We start from the raw sequence: 19365 nt of genomic DNA, 5'->3' as shown, positions 1-19365 counted from the left end.
TATATATATATATATATATTCCTTCATTTGCTTGTGTCTGAACAATTAAAGAATTTCCACAAAAAAAAAAAAAATGTGTTTTCTGAAGAAGCAAAAATTGACGGTATCGGATTCGGCAACAACGATGTTGTAGCCACGTACTAGCATTCGTCATCACCCGTAATCGTGATCGTGATCGTCATCACTAAGCAACAAAAACTTAGTTGAGGGAGGTTTTTTGTAGTTACAGGGAGTTTTTTGCAATACCCCAATAATTCACGAGGTTTATTGCACTTTACCCTAAAAAAAAATGTTTCTATAACAAGTTAACAACCCAAATAATATTAGCTCATGCAGAGCTGGGTGCTCTGAATTTTCCTCCTAAATGGTACACTGTTGCCAAAACAGAAAAATATCAGTATTGTTCTTAAGTTGGTTGCTTAGGACTGTTTGGACAAATTCATAATTACTTAATTTTGAGTACAATGTGACAAATTTTTAATTCTAGAAAATTGGATTTTATTTGGTTTGCCTATTTGTCGTTTGTTAAAATATATTGAAATTCTTAATTAAGTGAAGAAATTTTTAAGTGGTAATTAAAAATTAAATATTTTTAAATATTTTTTTAAATTTTCAGTATTTAACCTTCTCTGTCACTTAAAATTTTACTTTATTTCAAGTTTCACTTATTACCTTCAATAATATTCAAATTATGTTTAACTAAAGTATTGAATTCTTTCAAAATTAAGTGCGAAATTAAATTATCAAACAACACCAAATTTCTTTTCCTCCCTATTGTTTTTGATAATAACCAAAGAAACAGATAATTTAGATAATTCCACCATGGAAAGACATCATCAATTTTGAAAACTACAGAAAATGTAAGACCTAGCTAGTAAAAAAATAGTACATAATAGAAGCACAAAAGTATTAAACCTAAAGATCAATTATAGAACATATGGTTTGTATTAGCGTTAGTACAAGCAGAATAATTGCAGCAATGGTGGAAGCCGTTCTCCATGGAGTGCTGAAGTAATCACGTTTTAATGTTGCCTTCCATTTGTGCCATGGATCCTTCCAATATTCATTCAATTCTTCACTAACACGATAAAAATAATACTTCTCATCCGATATTATAAAAACTTCCTTGGAAAGACTATTAAAGAGACCTGCCACTTCAGAGCTGTCGCCTAAGTTGTTGGCAAGAACTCCATTCTGGACAAGTAAATCCACATCTTTATTAGTGTCAATAAGGCTATCCATGAACAAAATATAATCAGTGATGTAAGTGTCACTTGGATAGTGAATTTGCTCCAGTGCCACCAGGTTTCTAAGTAAAGATTCTGTCACGTCAAAAACGCTCAACTGAGGGATTTCCAGCACTCCCATGGCATATGTTATGTCAAGCAAGCGATTGCTTGACCCGTTCTTAAACTTTATTCCCGCCTCATTCAGCTCTGTTGCATTGTGTATCGGCACATCTTTGACCATAGCCGGAGGCAATAATGGCCTTAGAGATGATGGTAAGTGACATAACCTCAGCAAATCAACAAAATGCTTTACCTCAGAACTTGGAAATGAGGGTTTGATGTTTCCAACAAAACCATAATTTACCAAGTACCAAATGGAAAGCATGAGGAAGGAATCGGGTCTCTCACTGAGAGGGAAGGCTAGGTTAAAGAGGCCCTCGAGAACAAAGAAAGGAAGCTGATTTTCGAGTATGATCATGTCTTTGCACACATCATTCACCTCCATTATCCTATTTAAGTAGTCGGTTTGTTTAGATTCTTCAGAAGAAAATTTGCTCCTCCAAATGACCTCAATGATGAAACAGCCATCCAGAAGTGTCATTTTCGCGAATTCATCACTGCTAAGCCTGATCATTTCTTCATAATAACTCCGGGCTCTCTCTTCCCACTCCTTCACCACTCTTATACAATTATTTAGGCTTATGCCAGTACGATTTAAGAACGATTGCAAGTATCTCAATTTATGTTCCTCCATTGCCTGTAATTGTTCTTTGCCACGGTGAAATGGACCTATGGAGAACACCTGAGGTGTGTAAGCCTTTTCATTCATTTCACGGAGTCTCTTGGGTACTCTATAAATACTACAACCATTGGACAGACTAGGCAGCCGAGCTGTCATTTCTCTGATGGAATTTAACAATGGAATGTCATCAGAATCTTGATGAATATGATCGTCAGTTTTTGAAACATTGTCTTCTCTCTCATTCCCATGGCTATCTCTTGTTGTGTTGTCGATTATTTCCATGGTTGTACGTGTTTTCCTAGTGCACGCATTAGAACAGCAATGAAGGCATATAAGTTGCAGTATTGTTGCATTTTATCTATCTATATATATCTATATATGTGCTGCTTTTCGTGGTGGATCGATGCATGGAGAAAAAGATTTATAACAAATATTTGGATATGTGTTTTTCTCTTTGTTTCTCAATCTAGTTTGTTAAACACTTTTTTATCTTCTTTATTTATTTTTCTTTTCGCTTGATTATAATTAAGCATAGTGGCTACAAATCACGCATCATGAGATACTAATTATTCTATTATATATGCATCTTCAAGTAAGGAAATCTATTTTTGGATGTTTCTCCGTCAGATAGCTAGTCATATTAGGTATTTTCTTAAGAAGATATTGCAGAGCTGAAAAATTGTGCTTCTTATGGTATATATAAGAAGGTATATATATATATATATAGAACATCAATTTCTATGCTTTTACCCTTTTTGTAATGATTGATTTTATTTTCTGAATATGGTTTTCTGTTACTTATTAGAGAAAACAATACAAAAAATTCATTTAGTTACCAAATTTTTTTTCTAAAATACATATTTTTCTTAAATTCTGTGAGATTCATAGTTCTTGAAAACTGGTTTTATATAATATCCCGTACTTGCCCATTAGAGAATTTAGAGGAGGAGCAGGAGGTAATAACTCTTAATTTTTTTCAAAAATTAATAATAATAAAATAAAAAATAAAACAAACAAACCTATCAAACAATTAAAAGGGAAATGAATAAGAAGAAAAATAGAGAGTGAAAGTTGAGCCCTCAAACCTTGAGTATGTTGATGGACTTCATCCAATCATCTTCACAATATTATTAGAATCGCATAGACTTTACTTTCTAAGTACCTCTGTGCATGCATAGAGAGACCAAGTGAAATAAAATTATAAAATAGTCAATAAAAAGAGCTCATTAATTCTTAAACACATATTTATAACAAATTTAATCACATTGATTTTACCTTTTGAGGACTTCTCAAGAAGATGTCCATGCCATACCCTCCATGTATGAGAAACAATCATATACAATAGTAGAAAGAGCCTCTTTATTCTTAAAAAATTATTCTAAGCAATGTATATGACAATGTCTTTATTTGAGTGGAGGTGGCTTTATTCTTAAAAATTATTCTAAGCAATCTATATGACAATGTCTTTATTTGAGTGGAGGTGGCTTTATTCTTAAAAATTATTAAATAAAGTGAGTGGAGGTGGCTTTATTCTTATGTATATTCCTACTTTATTAAATAAAGTGAGTGAAATGTCTTTATTCGATCTTAGATACTTGAAAATCAGCTACCCTTTTTCTTTTCTGTTTTTTTTTTTTTTGCTGAGTGGGTGTGTTCTTCATAATTTGTTCAACCTAATTCAAACCTCTGATTTCTTCCTTCTACTATCTATCAATTACTTTTAAAATGTATTGTTGATCATTCCCCAACTCAATCTTTTAAATTAAAGCCCACAATGTGCATATTCCATACTTGTCCATGGTAGTCAGAACCACTTCTCTTTTCCCCATCATGATCGTTCTGGGAAAATGGTTCATCCTAATCTCTTTTGTTATTACATCTAAATATCTAATCCTGTTTAGTTATGGAAATCAAGATGGCTTGCATGATTCGTGATTCCTGTGGCATGGTTGGGGATTATACACATTGTTGGTTTTGCAATAATATGCTCACAAAGTATATGATATAATGTCACAAAGAATTCCTATTTCTTAATCTTGGATATGGGTTTTGATGTTGCAGACTTAGTTTTATGGCAAAAAATGGAGAGAACTCAGAAGGGTTTTAAGCAGCAAGCAGTGACTTGGGTTTATGAAGTCAGTTTCACATTATATGGTATATTTAGCTACTATTTAAATGGCCTTTAAACATGTACATAACCTTCTCTGTGTTTCAAAGTATCTCAGAACCGAGCAAAATAGAGCTATGCATTCCCCTGCTGTGCTCTATCGCTGCTCAGAAGAATCCCATGAAGAGCCTTTACCTTCTGGGGGTATGAGAAGGCCTTCTTGAAGCTAGCAAAACTGGCGCACTTGTTAAAAGAAGTGGACTTGATTGATGGAAGGCTTGTTAAGGTTGCTGACTATTCACATTGATGATAATCTTGAACACAATATGGACATTTTTAAGTCGCTCGTGAGGGCCTTTCTTCGGTCTCCATCGATGCAGGCAACATTAAAGAAGGAATTGATGGTTCCATTGGCAAGTGCACGCTGCATTCCACCACCTCGCTTCAGCAAACCAAGCGAAAGGGAACCCATCACCGTAAATTCGCTCACAAAAGTGTGCAACTTTTTAAATATTTTACTCAGCAGAGGAGCCCGCAAGTTATGCAGCACCGGATATGGACAGGGGCACTTAAGGAGGTCCTGAACAGACTGAAATCCGAGATTGATTCTTTAAATAATTGACATCCAAGCAAAGGGACTAAGATGGATCAGCATATAGTCTCTAGCTGCCTAAAGTTCTTAGACACTGCTATTTTATATGACACCGACTCCACCTCATGGATGTGCCTTGCACCTGCAAAGGTTGGGGATTCACCTGCTTCCCATAAATGGGAAGACGTACTTGAGATGATCGATGACCTTACTAGATGCTTAACAAATGAAAAAGAGTTGCTTTTACATGTTACAAAGCTTGAGGTAATGAAAGAAGAGCTTTTTCAGATCAAGGATGTTCTCCTTGATAAAAAATCGGATACAAGGAGACTCGGCATCAAAGAAAGTTCAGTGCAGAAGAAAATATCAAAGACATTGGGTCATTCGTCTCAATGCTTGTGCACACTTCTATTGTATTATCTCTATGGTAGAGTGACAGATATTGAAGTAGAACTCCGTGGTGGGGTTTATGGGAGTGGTAGTGAGGATAAATTTTGCTTATATATGGGGAAGATTTTGACATCAGGTGTGGAGAAGATGGTATGGAGTGGGGTGAAACAGTTGGACAGGGCTCTGGAGTTGCAAGGCCATTTATGGTGTGTTGGGTCCGAGGACAGGTTGCTTAAATATAGAGGAAATATGTTCTTTTTACGTGGGATCAGTCTTTAACCTAAGGGCATCTCGGGTCTCACCAAAGGAGTTAAAAAGGGGTTTATGTGGTGATGCACTCACAAAGGATCATGGGAGTTTAGAACAGGCATATCTTCTATCAATGTTCACTAAGTAGCCCATTGAAGTTTAGCATGGAGAATATTCACGAATTGATTTCTTCTATTTTATTCATAGAGATCGAGTTGCATAAAACTTTGATGTTTGAAGCTATGATGCTATATAGATATGAGAGAACAGACGGCTTGTACAAAAGTGAGTATGAGGAGTACAATTGCAGCAATAACAGAAACAATAGCCCACGGCTTATTGAAATAGTCACGTTTCAAAGTTGCCTTCCACTTATGCCAAGGAGTCGTGCAATATGCATTCAGGTTATCACAAAGACTAAGGAAATAGAAATTGTGACCCAGGACAACCTCTTTGCAGATTTTGTTGAATAGTGTCGAAATATCCTCATTGCTGCCCAATCTACTGGTAATAATTTTATGGTGGATTAGTAACTCCACATCCTTGGGAGTGTTGATCATGCTATCCATGAGAGCCATGTACTGTATGATGTACTTATATGCATAGTGACATTGCTCAAAGGCAATGAGATTTCGGAACAAGATCTCTGTCAGGTCATCTATCTCGAGATGAGGAATTTCAATGACTCCATTAGCAAACTTAATGTCAAGTAAACATCTTCCTGTCCCAACCTTAAACTTAATTCCAGCATCGTGAAGACTTGATGCACTCGGAGAGAATCTATCCATCCGGCTACTTTTTTGCCATACTCTTGGTGACAAAGGCAGGTAGCAAAATCGTAAGAAATCAAGAAAATGCTTTACTTCAGTGCTGGAAATTGTGTTGGGAAATGTACCAATATTCAATAAATTCTTGAAGTGTTGATGGGTGAGATCAAGGATGGACGGGAATGTTTCTCCGTCAGAAACAAAGACTAGGGTGAGGAAACCCTCAAGAACAAAGAAAGGTAGCTGATTATCAAGCAATAACATATCGCGCCCTATATCATCTATCATGCAAGGTTTATGAAATATGCGATCACTCCCCTCTATAAATTGAGGAAAATAAGACCTCAAGAGAACCTCAACGATGAAACTGGCATCTACTAGTATCATTTTCACAAAGTCATCACTGCTTAGCTCAATGGCTTCTGCATAGCAGCGGCGCGCTCTTTCTTCCCACATCCTCACATCCCTAACAATATCTTCCAAGATCAATATTGTCCGGCTAAGAAAGCTCTGTAGGTACCTCAATTTATGCTCTTCCATAGCTTGCAAGCTTTTTTGACCATGGTGAAGAGGGCCAATTGATACTACCCGAGGAGTGTAGGCTTCTCCATTTACTTTTTGCAGTTTCTCTGGAACTTTGTAGATAGAACAGTCAGGTGACAGAGGAGCCACACCTTCTAACATTTCTCTTATGGAAGTCACAACTGGATCGTGTGGTGGTTTAATGGGAATCAATGCCTCGGCTTCTCTTACCATATCCAGATTTTCTGTATCAACATCTTCTATCTCGATTGAAACATCGGTTTGTCTCTCAATTTCCTGATTGACTTCCATCTTTTGAGTGCCTTTCCCTAGTGAAAAAACAGATGACAGCAGGAAACTTAGTACTACGTTAAAGATGGACTTGGAAATCTGCAAAACTTGTTCCAAAACCATTTAGTTTCCGTTATTTTGTTCGATTCTAAGCATGTGAATTGGTTGTATGTACAAAACCATACTAATGTATATATTCATTAATACTATTTTTTTTAATGTGCTAAAAAAACACTCCACATCCTTAATGTTAGGTTCAATTTCAATTTTATTGAAGATGAGATGTGATTTTAATGGGAATAAGTATGTAACAAAGACAAAAAAAAAAAAATTACTACACACGCAGAGAGGGAGATGGAACCTGTTTAGATTGTAGCTCTATAATTTGATCATATCCTTTCTTTCTTCTTTCCCCTCATCACTTCAGTTTAATTTTCTGTTTGTGTAGAAATGTTAAAGCGAGTTCAACTAAATTAGATCTCCAAGTTTTTCAGGTCAACGAATATTTTGGGCAATTCAAAGTGATTAATTTGGGAAGGTTCATATGTGTTTGCTAGAAAAGAATATTCAACTGAAAGTTCCTTTTCAATTTTTTTATTATTATGGTATAGTATTTATTTTTATTTTTTTGCTCTTTCTTTCTATTTACATGGGTGATGGTTGACTTTGTCTTATTGCAATCTCTATGCATGTGACCACCTCACTCACCAATATTCCAAAACAATTGTCACCGGTGTAGACAACATTTGGCCGGCGTCGGAAGACTGTGGCCAATGGTGGGGCAGGCCAATAGGCCGACCGCACACCAAAATTGTGGCCCCCGCATCACCCCCCACTTTTTTTTTTTTTTTTTTTTGAGAGAGAGAGAGATTACAAATAGATAGCAAAATCTTTTATCATTGTAATGTCTAAAGGACAAAACTTGTCTACTCACCGATGAGTAGGTTATTTCTACTTACAAGTGATACGGTCCAATCACAAATACACAAATAATTCCTAATTACAAAATTAAAAAAGTAATAAATAAATATAATAATATTTTTTGGAATTAAGTCAGTCACTTATGTGAACTTTTATTTATCACCTTTCTGATTTTATAATTATTTATTATTTGTGTATATTTATTATTGGACCACATTAGGTAACTAGTAAATAGGCAAATCCTCTTATCCAACCAAAGATATGGGCCAAGTCATTGGCCCAAGATAAATACACAAACCAAAGCCTTTTAAAATACAGGACCCAACACAATCTTCAGCCCACAATTTGTGTATTCCATTTACTTTTAGTATTTCTCCACATTTTTGTCCCCAAAAAGATCACAATTGCCAAACTGTCCATGTTAATCTCCTTTTGTTCCTAAATCTAATTCTGTTTAGTTATAGATTTCGAGCTGATCTTTATGGTCCATGATTTCTCTAATCACATGGATATGGGTAGACATAGCGATGTTCGTGTTAGAAGATGCCCACAAATTGTTCGATATAATGCCGCAAAGAATTGTTTGACATGCGCTTAAATTCTCATATGAGTTTTGCCGTTGCAAGCTTAGCTTCAGAGCAGAAATTGGAGAAGTAGATTAAAAGAATTGGAAAACAAACAGTAACTTGGGTACTGAATTGGGTTTTACATTATATGATAGATTTGGCTAAGCTTTAAATGGCCTTTAAACATGTGCATAACCTTCTCTATGTTTCAAAGTATCTCAGAACCAAGCAAAATAGAGCTATGCATTCGACTGTGATGCTGTTTCACTGCGCAGAGGAAACCCACGAAGAGCCTTTACCTTCTGAATGGTATGAGAAGGCCATCTTGAAGCTAACAAAACTGTCACACTTGTTAAAAGAAGTGGACTTGATTGACGGAACGCTTGTTAAGATTGCTGACCATTCCACCGTCATTGATGATAATCTTGAACACAATATGCACACTTTCAAGTCGCTCGCTAGGACATTTCTTGGGTCTGCATCGATGCAGCAAGCGTTAAAGAAGGATGTACAATGCATACCACCTCTTTGCTTCAGCAAACCAAGTGAAAGGGAACCCATCACCGTGAATTCGCTCACCAAAATATGCAACTTTTTAAATATTTCTGCTCAGCAGAGGAAGTCGGTGCGTTTCTCAATATGCCGGCAGGTTACGCAGCACCAGATATGGACAGGTGCACTCGAGGAGGTACTGAACAGATTAAAATCTGAGATTGATGCTTTGAATAATCACCATCCGAGCAAAGGGACTAAGATGGGTCAGCAAATAGTGTCTAGCTGTCTAAATTTTTTAGACACTGCTCTTTCCTGTGACACTGACTCCACCTCATGGATGCGTCTTGCGGCTGCAAAGGTTGTGGATTCACCTGCTTCCCATAAATGGGAAGATGTTCTTCAAATGACCATTGACCTTACTAAGTCCTTGCAAAATGAAAAGGAGTTGCTTTTACATGTCACAAAGCTTGAGGTCATGAAAGAAGGGCTTTTTCAGATCAAGGACGTTCTCATTGATAAAAACATCGGATACAAGGAGACTCGGTATCAAGAAAGTTTAGCGCAGAAGAAGCTGTCAAAGACATTGGGTCATTCGTCTCAATGCTTGTTCACGCTTCTATTGTATTATCTCTATGGCAGGGTGACAGATATTGAAGTAGAACTCCGTGGTGGGGTTTATGGAAGTGGTAGTGAGGATAAATTTTGCTTATATATGGGGAAGATTTTGACATCAGATGAGGAGAAGATGGTATGGAGTGGGGTGAAACAGTTGGACAGAGCTCTTGGTCTATTCAAGTTCATTTGGCAAACAGCAAAGATGAAAGGGGTTCTGGAGGTGCAAGGCCATTTATGGTGTGTTGGGTCCGAGGACAGGTTGCTTAAATATAAAGGAAATATGTTCTTTCTACATGGGATCAGTCTCTAACCTACGGCCATCTCTGATCTCACCAAAAGAGTTAAAAGGGCTGTATGTGTTGATGCATTCACAAGGGATCACAGCATGTGGCGATAAGTTCACTAAATAGCCCATTGATGTTTAGCATGAAGAATGCATTCAAAATTTGATCTCTTAACCATAGAAACCGATCTGATGCACTTATTTCTTTTGCGCATTGAGAACTGCATAAAGCTTTGAAGTTTGAAGCTACATAGATATAATGAAACACCAGCTTTTATGAAAATGAATACGAGTAGAATTGCAGCAATAAAAGAAACAACGGCCAGGGAGTCTTGACATAGTCATATTTCAAAGCTGCCTTCTTTTGCCAAGTAGTCCTGCAGTTTAAGTTGAGATTTTCAAAAAGTAAGGAAGTAAAAGTTGTGACAGAAACCTCTTTATGGATATGCTTAAATAGTGTCCAAACATCCTCATTGATGTCCATTGTACTTGTAGTCATTTTTTTTACTCCACATTCTCTGGAATGCTGATTATGCTATGAATGAATGAGAGCCATGTAGTTACTGTTTACTTAATTTAAGTAGCAACATAGCTCAAAATTTTTATATATTTATTTATTTTGGTAAGCAATCATGGCTCAATGATTTCTCCATTACAATTACTATCTATTTCTCCATTACATCCTCATCGCTGTCCATTGTACTTTTAGTCATTTTTATTTATTTCTTCCCCGTTCAATTTTTTTTAATTTTTTTTTGGAAAGGTAAGCTTGATTTTGCTCAAGAAGAATCTAAAGTTACCTCAATTTGTGCTCTTCTATGGCTTGCAGGCTTTTTCTTTACTGTGGCGGAGAGCATCAATAGATGTTACGCAAGGTATGCAAGTTGTTTCATATAATTTATGCAGTTTTCAGGAACTTTGTAGATAAACAGAACGGGAAGCTAAACTTTTGTTTGGATGATAAAAGAAGTTTCCAATTTTCAAGAACTCTACTAAAATTCTCATCGATTAAAAAACTCTCTCTGAAAACAAGCTTGTCTTCAACTCAATTTTTCAAAACAGTTTCTAGAATACCATCAACAAAAAAAAAAAAATTAATACTTTTTTTCTTTTTTCAGTTCTCTGAGAATATAAAACTGTTCTATGATATTTTTCTGGTCCTAAGCTTTCTAAAATTCCTCTTCTTCGGGATAAATAAATAAAAATGACATTCTTCTTATGATGGAAGTTACCACTGGTCCACTGGAATAAGTGGAAGTTCAACCTCAACCAAAGCTTGGTCTTCCCTTTCATGTTCTGATTTTCTTAATAGCATTATCTTTCAAATTTCTTGACTCACTGTATTGATATTTGTAAACATTTGCATTCTTGTTATGCTAGAAGGTAATAAAGAGTAAAGACATTCGTGCATAACTCAAAGCACATCTTAGATAAGCATAGTTTGAGTAGAAATAGTGCTATATATCACTATTCCAAAGGACTATTTTCCATAATTGACATCTATAGTTAAGGGTTTACCAACACACTAACATGATTTTAAATACTGCACGCGCGCGCGTCTGTGTATGGTGCATTGGTGCTTATTATATGAATATCATTTTAACAGTATATACTATGTACTATTGCAAAAAGAATTTAAATGCATAAATTCTCTCAGAGCTAAGTCCTTCACAAATTTTCTTGACCACCTGCCTTGTTGATGAACAAAACCAACGGCAGATAATGCATTATCATTTCTGTGTACAAAAAAGATGAAAGATAGAAGTGAAAGTGGAAAGATTGTCGTAGATATAATTGATGAGTGCCTCTGCATTTCATTTTCTTATTGCTTTATGATGAGCAAATGTTATTTCATGTAAGGTTTGAAGCATTCGATGGAATACTGCATTTGTCAACATCTAGCTAGAAGACAATCTTAGCCAACCCATGTCTTAACAGAATATGGCATTAAAAATTTTTCTGAAATTCTGTGTGTGTGTGTGTGTGTGTGTGTGTGTGAGAGAGAGAGAGAGAGATTCCTAGTACAGTAGAAAGAGACCATTCTACACTTATTGGTGACTTTTGGACCACTGCCAGAATAAACAACACTCTCTGCCAGCAATTTTGTAGTTCTTTTGGCAAAATTTAATCCCCTTGAATGAAATTGATGGGAGATAAGGAAGATCTAACCAGCAACATTAACATTATGATAGCTACATCTCTGTTGATTTATTTATGATGTGTCAAAATCAGAATGGCTAATTCATATTGATTTATTTATCTCTATTTTTGATGGATTAATCTGATTTATACTCAAACCATACCAATTTTAGTTGTCTGACTTAAATAGTATAAAAATGAGAATTTTTTAAAATCAGGGATTTTCTTTTTTGAGTTGACCTTTTTTTGTTCCTTATTGGCATATTGCATTTAATTGGTCAGGGCATACTAAGATTAATTAGTTTCTTGACCAATAATGTGTGTGTGTCGTGCATGTATTTTTTTATTTATTTATCATGTCCTGCTATATATCCTGTAAAATGTGAAGTTCAGGTGCAGGACAAGGTTGAACCAAAACATGTAGGCATCAGCTATGAATCTGTCAATGTGAAGCTCACTTCCCTTAAATGGCTGAAACCATTCTTCACATCCAAAGAACAATAATGGGACTGAAGGGAACTCCTAATTTTCTACCTGCTTGAAAATGGTTAGAGAGGTGATATATATATATACATAAATTTTTTTTTTTCTTCCTGTCTGGTATTAAGATCTGTGTGATATGTACCCACGCGGTGGGTCCTGGGCTATGGTCAGGCTTAAGGGAATAAGTATGGACCTTCCTAACACCAGTTGGTTTTAGGATAGATGGGTTCCCAGCTTAGTTACCAGACATGAAGAAAAAAAAAAAAAAAAAAAAAAGAATTATGTCAGACTAAGCAGTGAACTAAATGAAGCATTTTCTGTTTTTTCAATGCACTGAAAATTCTGTTTAGGGTAATTTTGAGTTATTAATTTCCTATACGGTATTCGTATATGTGTTTCCTACGGCTTGACACTTAAGCTTATAAAGGCGCAGATACTACATCTAAATGCTTAGGGTCTGCTTGGTTTGTAACTATGAAGACAGTTTTCTGAAAACAGGAAATTGTACAAAAAATAACTCAGTTTGGTTCAGTTTTATGAAAACTCATTCATAAAAATGCATGTTTTCAGAGAACTATAAAAGATTTCTGTTTGGTTTGTAATTCTGAAAATAGTCATCAAAAATTTAAAATTGTTTTCAGAGAACTATAAAAGACAGTTCTTCAAAAACAAACTTTTTTATAACTAAGTTTTCAGAAAATAATTTTTAAATAATTAAAGTAAGTAGAGTTTTTTTGTATAATTTTTTCATAAAACTATTCTTGGAGTTACAAACTTCCTTGAGCATTTCCAATGACCTCTCAAATTCAAAATTTAACATATGGATGAAAATAAGGAACTCCAATGAAGTTACAAATTTCCTTGAACATCTCCAATGGTCTTTCAAATGGGCTTTCAAACTCAAAATATAGCATGTGGATGAAAATAAGGCACTCCAATGGCTTTTCAAAAAATCTCTCATATTTTGAGATTCTCAAATGTATTCTCAAATATAGCAGCTCTCAAATGGTCTTTCAAACTCCAAATATAGCAAGTGGATGAAAATAGGCACCTCAATGGATTCTCTCAAAAAATTCACATTTTGAGATTGTCAAAAGTTACTAAAATGAAAATAAAACACTCGAACGAGCTCTCAAAATATATAATGATTATTGTGTCAAAAAATAACATTTTAGATGAAATGTATTATTAAAACAAATTGTAAAAATATAATATTTTAACATTATAACTTCTCTTAAAATATAAATTTACTATAAAAAAATAATATTTTGTATTGAAAATGCTTTTATTCTGCTTCTTTTTAGAAGGCCCTTGTGCATTTGAAATGTAGGACCAAGCGCAGCATTTATCAAGACAACTGCAATGAGAAGTGAGTTTGGAGGGCGCGTACAAAACACTAGTAGACAATTCAGATGCTTGAATGAGAACGTCAAATGTGGTGGGTCTATTTGGTGTGAAAATTGTGAAATTATATTGGGGTCAACTGGTCAACAGTGCCACCATGAAGGATCATCTAATTAGTGTACTGGCCGTAGGATCATTTCCTAATAGACGGTCATCATTTGTCCACGCTTCTTATCCACCAACCTTTGATTAACACATCCCCTTATGGCTCCTACGCTTCCACGCTCATTACTTTATCACCGTTGGATTGCAATTTATCGCACGGCTGTGTCAATCTCATCGACCTCCATATCTTTTAATCACCGCAACATTAATGTCCCGCTCTTTTTCTCTCTCCCTCAGAGAATATATCCCACTCTCTGAATTCTCTCTCTCTCCACTCTCTCTCGGTCTGTGTAGATCTGTGGTGCAGAAATGCAAGAACAACCCACGAGCTCCATTGCAACGAGCTCTTTACCTTCAAGCAGTGAAAGATCTTCCAGCTCTGCTCTCCATGCTGAACTCAAAGAAGGTCTGATTTTCTTGCTCATTCTGCTAAATTAAGAAATTTTTTAATATCTAGCTAAATATACCATTTTGCATAGCTCTTCTTTTATTAGTATGTAAGTCAGAGACTTGTAGTTCGATCATGTGGGTGTATTTATATATGCATGCTTGTAGCTTCTCAATGAATTTGAGAAATTCCCATCTGGGTTTTTGAAAATGCGAGATTTTCTCTTCTGGTGTCTGGACTTTCTCGGGAAAATTGCTTTGCGAGAGAGATCTCGAGTGTGACACTAGTATATATATTTCCTTAGGTCTCTTTACCAATGGACTTACTTTCTCTATGAAGGTATGGAGAGTGATGACGAGATCAGGAGAGTGCCGGAGATTGGCGGAGAGGCCGCCGGCGTGTCAGCATCAGGCCGAGGCGGCAGTTCGGTGGCCGGTCCGGGCCGGGTTCAGGGCTCAGCAGAGGGTCCAAGGAAGAGAGGGAGAAGCCCGGCTGACTTAGAAAACAAGCGGCTGAAGAGGTAAACCGGACCGGAATATTTTAGCTCTTATCAAATTACATCTTGCCACGTTGTCATCGGGGCCCACGCAAAATGGATGACTTTCTGACGTGGCGAGTGTTGGTGGGGTAGTGTTACCCACCACCCCATTCACCAAAATCGAAATGTGATTGGTGAGGTGTTTTTAGTCATTTTTGAGTGATCGGTGACATCATGGTAAATTTGTTCATTTGGAGGGCCAAATGTGAAACAGGCTGCTGAGGAACAGAGTGTCTGCCCAACAAGCAAGAGAGAGGAAGAAGGCATACTTGGGTGAGTTGGAATTGAGGGTTAAAGAGTTGGAGAAGAAGAACTCTGAGCTGGAGGAGAGGCTGTCCACTTTGCAAAATGAAAACCAGATGCTTCGACAAGTATTTCAAATCTCAACATACATCTATATACTATATATAAACAAATCAACATCATGACATGACATACATAAACAAATCAACATCATGACATGACATGACATGACGGAATATATGTTCTTTGAAGGGCACTTTGCGTATTTGAATCAAGCAAATCCTCACACACCCACAATATTGTCAATAGTATAACTGTAATACTCACTCGTTGCAAAAGAAGAGGAGAAGATTATACTATCAGTCTAGATGTCTTGTAATGTTCATGCATATGGACATTATTCAGTGGCCTAATTGATGATTCTGTCCCACATTTCTCTAATTTGTTCTTAAGGACATTTTGGGTATTTGACTTTCCATGCATGTTCATGAAAATCCTAGTGCTGTGGATTACCAAATTTGGACCTTCAATCTATTTAATTTGAGCATTCACTATGGTTAATTTTTGTCCACTCTCTTTATGACTTATTGGAACAATTTGCAGATATTGAAGAACACAACAGCTGGCATGCAGGAGGGGAAGAAGTAGATTTGGATGAGTTTTTTTTGTTGCCAGATAAAGCATTGGAAAAGGGTGAGTGACTGCTTCCTCTTCTTTTCTTTTCTTTTTTTCTACTTCTTCTTTTATTAATTTTTTTTATTTTTTCATTTTCCCTTTTTCTAACTCTACATGTATATGTTGAAGCTGAATTATGGGTGTTGGAATAATATTTTCATTACTTTTTTTTAACTAACGATTTTTATACTATTTTTTTAAAACACTTCAATTTTTTCAAGATATGACTGTAGTTAAATACTGTAATAACTTTCTTACAAATAAAATTTAATAAATAAGTTGAACTTGCATCCACTTTTAAGTGGACTTGGGAACGGTGATTACTTACAAGGGCAACAACCATATGCCTATTGACATTCATTCTCCTAAGCCCTAGAATCAGGATCCTCTCTAGTTTCTTTTTGGTCCTGCAAATGTTACCCGTGGTTACATTCTTAACGCAGCTACTTCTTTGAATCGACAATGTAATCATTACGAAAATGCGTTAAATTCTCTATTTAATGGTGTCAAAGTATTGTAACACCATATAATTTGTTGCTTGGGTGTTGCACAAGTGTTATATAAATTTGTTGCATAAGTGTTATATTGTTGAGTTTTATAACTCATGTTGCATTGAGATGAATTAGCGTACAAGTTGGCACGCACGCGATGGGATAGGAGAGGATCTAGGTCCTACTCCTAACCCCTCTGTACATATGAGGTGTCTCTACTATAATGTGTTCGGATCTAATGTGAAAAAAAGAAGTAAATTGATTCCAAACACACCCTAACTTTGTTGGTGACCTTCCATTTTATACATCTTCTATGTCTCTAGTAATCAAATTTATACCTATTGAGGGATACTATGGCGAGAGCCCTCTCATGATATGAATTATTTGTTCTCTCTTTATGATTATTTAATTAAGAATCTCAAAAACTATTTCAATTCAACATTAATTAAATACCAATGTAAGCTCTGGACACGTATCCTCCGGTCTGGTCCGCCCATAACTTCTTAATTAGCATATTATTTTGCAAGGATCGATTTTTGTCATGTTAGTTTAATTGTTTTTAGGGTAAATTACACAGACATCCCTGAGATTAGGTCATTTTTCAGTTAAATGAAGATTTTCGTTTTAACTTTTCACTTACACCCCAATTTACTTGTTGGCCTCAAACACATGCAAATTAACCCTTTTACCCCCAAAATTTTAATATAAAGTATCTTTAATCTTAAATGATATAAACGCCCCTCTACAATTTTGAATTTCATCTCTGCTGTCTCTCTCACCAACCCTTTCAACCACCACCACAATCCTTATCCCACAACCACCACAAACCACTGCTACAACGCAACCACCACAGACCGCCGCCACAACGCAACCACGCCGTACACTTCCCACATAACACTGCCACATTAAGCATGTGGCCTCTGGGTCAAAGAAGACGTCGCCACAACCACACACCGCAACACCCGCACGATGCCACACCGCCACCACCACAACCACACAACGTAGCCACATCAAACACGCCGCCTCTAGGTCACAGAAGACATCGCCACAACTGGTCGCACCCACACCCACACCACCACAACTATCATCACACCCACACACAAACCACCAGTGACAAGCTCGAATTCATAAGCATCGGAACGATCCCGTGCGACACCATCGCTGAGTTCTTCGACTCAATTGTCCCAATCTTGACTCGTATGGACTCCATCTTTGACGACGACCGAAGAACGGCGTCGTCGTGGAGGGATTTTGAGATAAAAAGAAAGAGAGAGCAAGTCGGAGAGGGCTGGGAGGTGAATCGAAGAGATCGGGTGAGTTGGGTCTTGAGATCAATATTTGTTGGGAGGCGAATCAGAGAGGGTTGGGAGGCTGGCAAGTTGAGTGTCGTCGCCTACACCTCTTTGACCTCGTCGGCTGAGTTGGTGTTGCCGCCGTTCCGGGCTCGCCCGACCATCGCCACCTCCAATCCATAACCCAAACCCCTTCATCGACCCGGCCGACCCCTGTTTGGTTATTTTGTATGTGCGTGTGTGTATGTATATAAGTGTGTGGTTGTTTTGTATGTGTGTGTGTGTGTGTGTGTGTATATATATATATATATATATATATCTCGAAAGTATTGTGTGGGATTGATGAGTGAATTGGGGATGATGATGGTCTAAGGAGGAGGAAGAAGAGGAAAGGTGTATGTTGGGGGTAGTTTGGTCACAAAAATAGTCAACAGGAGGTCAAAAGGTAGCATAGTCTTTTAACATTTCAAAAGTACTATGACCCTACAAAAAATTGACATTTGGGATGTAAGTGAAATATTAAACCACTAATTCAAATGTAATCGAAATTTAAAATTAAAATGCTAATCTAGCTGAAAAATAAACTAACATTAGGGCGTCTGAGTATAATTTATCCTTATTTTTATTATTATTTATTAATTGTGCTACCTCCTTAAACAAACTCCTCGCTATAGTAGTGATTAGTAAAGAGAATTCATGATTTTTGTGACTAGGTTTGATAACCTTACTCTTATATATGGTCATTAGTCTATAACCTATACATCTCATTTCATGAAAATAATAGATGAAAACCCCATATAAAATGACACCTGCATCATCCAATTGTACTTGGAAAATGAAATTCTAAGAGATTTAGAAGGCCAAAAGTTTAGACAAAAATGAAGGGAATGTGAAAAAAAAAAAAAAAAAAAGTTGATCACATCACGTGAATCGCAGGAGAATATAATGGCTCTATATATCTAGTCATCATATATATCATTGAAGTCATTATACTTTCTTTTCCCATACTAGACTTTACCGTCCAACCAAAGTAGGGCAAAATTGTCTTCTAATATTTTTTTTCTTCTTTTTTGTTTTGTTCTTTTTTCTTTTTCTTTTTTTTTTTTTTTTTCAGGCAATACGGACTGTTAGGCTTGCTTTAAACACGCTACAAAGATGGAGAGTAACCTTTGAAGTGGTTAAATACAAAGTCTAAAATTTGATATTCATGATTTAATTAAGATGGATTTAATTCGCCCAAATAAGTTTTTCCCACGCATGAAGGATGATTGATACGTGAAACCAAGCTAATCAAATACTTTTGTAAAATGTGCATCTTTGAACTACCTTTTATATATTTACTATTATTTTATTTTATTTGTGGTGTGTGTTGTTCTCCTATCAAATGAATGACATTGAGCAATTTTCATGGACACTCAAAAAAAAACTTTGATTTGGGTTTATGTGACTGAAGTTTTTAGCATTTATATGTGAACATAGTTAATTAAGTAGATGCATTTTGAGAAATATTAGGAACATTTGTAGTAAAGTATGCAAAGCTGGACACTATCATCGGGTTAGGAATTGTGATAAATGATATCAAAATTAATTAAATAAGGGTCTATTTGAAAAGTGTTGTGATATTGTTTTTTTAATATTAGTATTTAAATTTGAGTCTATATCATATTGGTTGGGAATAGTTTATAATATATATTTTTTTTTTGCCAAAATCTATATCATCAAATGATATTGTGTGTTTTGATAATGGTGCGTAGAAATTAAAATAAATTTATGAATTTTTCAAAATAAAACAAAATAGTTGTATTGATATTAACAAAAAATATATATATAACGTACGA

At 35.9% G+C, this 19365-nt stretch overlaps 4 protein-coding genes across 6 annotated transcripts; 3 read left to right on the top strand and 1 right to left on the bottom strand.

The window, feature by feature from the left end:
• Positions 1–740: 740 nt before the first annotated feature.
• On the bottom strand, positions 741–7597 carry LOC132283006 (putative UPF0481 protein At3g02645). 3 transcript variants are annotated; one of them, XM_059784876.1, is made up of 3 exons: positions 3247–3369; positions 3057–3135; positions 741–2269 (listed from the first exon to the last, which is right to left on the bottom strand). In XM_059784876.1, exon 3 carries the CDS (start codon positions 2251–2253, stop codon positions 916–918), a length of 1338 nt encoding a protein of 445 aa, XP_059640859.1. In that variant the 5' UTR covers positions 2254–2269; positions 3057–3135; positions 3247–3369; the 3' UTR covers positions 741–915. The 3 variants fall into 3 exon arrangements, with proteins under 3 accessions (XP_059640859.1, XP_059640858.1, XP_059640857.1); XM_059784875.1 differs by lacking the exon at positions 741–2269 and adding an exon at positions 7251–7597 and having other exon boundaries at positions 3056–3135; positions 3247–6927; XM_059784874.1 differs by lacking the exon at positions 741–2269 and having other exon boundaries at positions 3056–3135; positions 3247–7218.
• LOC132281362 (uncharacterized) lies at positions 4722–5339 on the top strand. Its single transcript, XM_059783074.1, has one exon. The coding sequence runs from the start codon at positions 4722–4724 to the stop codon at positions 5337–5339; it is 618 nt and encodes a 205-aa protein (XP_059639057.1).
• A 546-nt stretch (positions 7598–8143) lies between the features above and the next one.
• Positions 8144–11502, top strand: LOC132286488 (uncharacterized). Its single transcript, XM_059788838.1, has 2 exons — positions 8144–10174; positions 10599–11502. Exon 1 carries the CDS (start codon positions 8549–8551, stop codon positions 9794–9796), a length of 1248 nt encoding a protein of 415 aa, XP_059644821.1. The 5' UTR covers positions 8144–8548; the 3' UTR covers positions 9797–10174; positions 10599–11502.
• A 2623-nt stretch (positions 11503–14125) lies between these two features.
• On the top strand, positions 14126–18883 carry LOC132283060 (transcription factor HY5-like). Its single transcript, XM_059784941.1, has 5 exons — positions 14126–14306; positions 14628–14808; positions 15041–15197; positions 15673–15762; positions 18642–18883. Exons 1-4 carry the CDS (start codon positions 14210–14212, stop codon positions 15715–15717), a joined length of 480 nt encoding a protein of 159 aa, XP_059640924.1. The 5' UTR covers positions 14126–14209; the 3' UTR covers positions 15718–15762; positions 18642–18883.
• Positions 18884–19365: the final 482 nt, after the last annotated feature.

Source organism: Cornus florida, unplaced genomic scaffold, assembly GCF_030987335.1.
Source record: "Cornus florida cultivar Cherokee Brave unplaced genomic scaffold, ASM3098733v1 CherokeeBrave_3.0.0_Hap2_Chr11, whole genome shotgun sequence".
Classification (NCBI taxonomy): Eukaryota; Viridiplantae; Streptophyta; class Magnoliopsida; order Cornales; family Cornaceae; genus Cornus; species Cornus florida.
The sequence above is the reverse complement of the archived record's forward strand: the minus strand, read 5'-3'. Positions and strand labels throughout refer to the sequence as shown.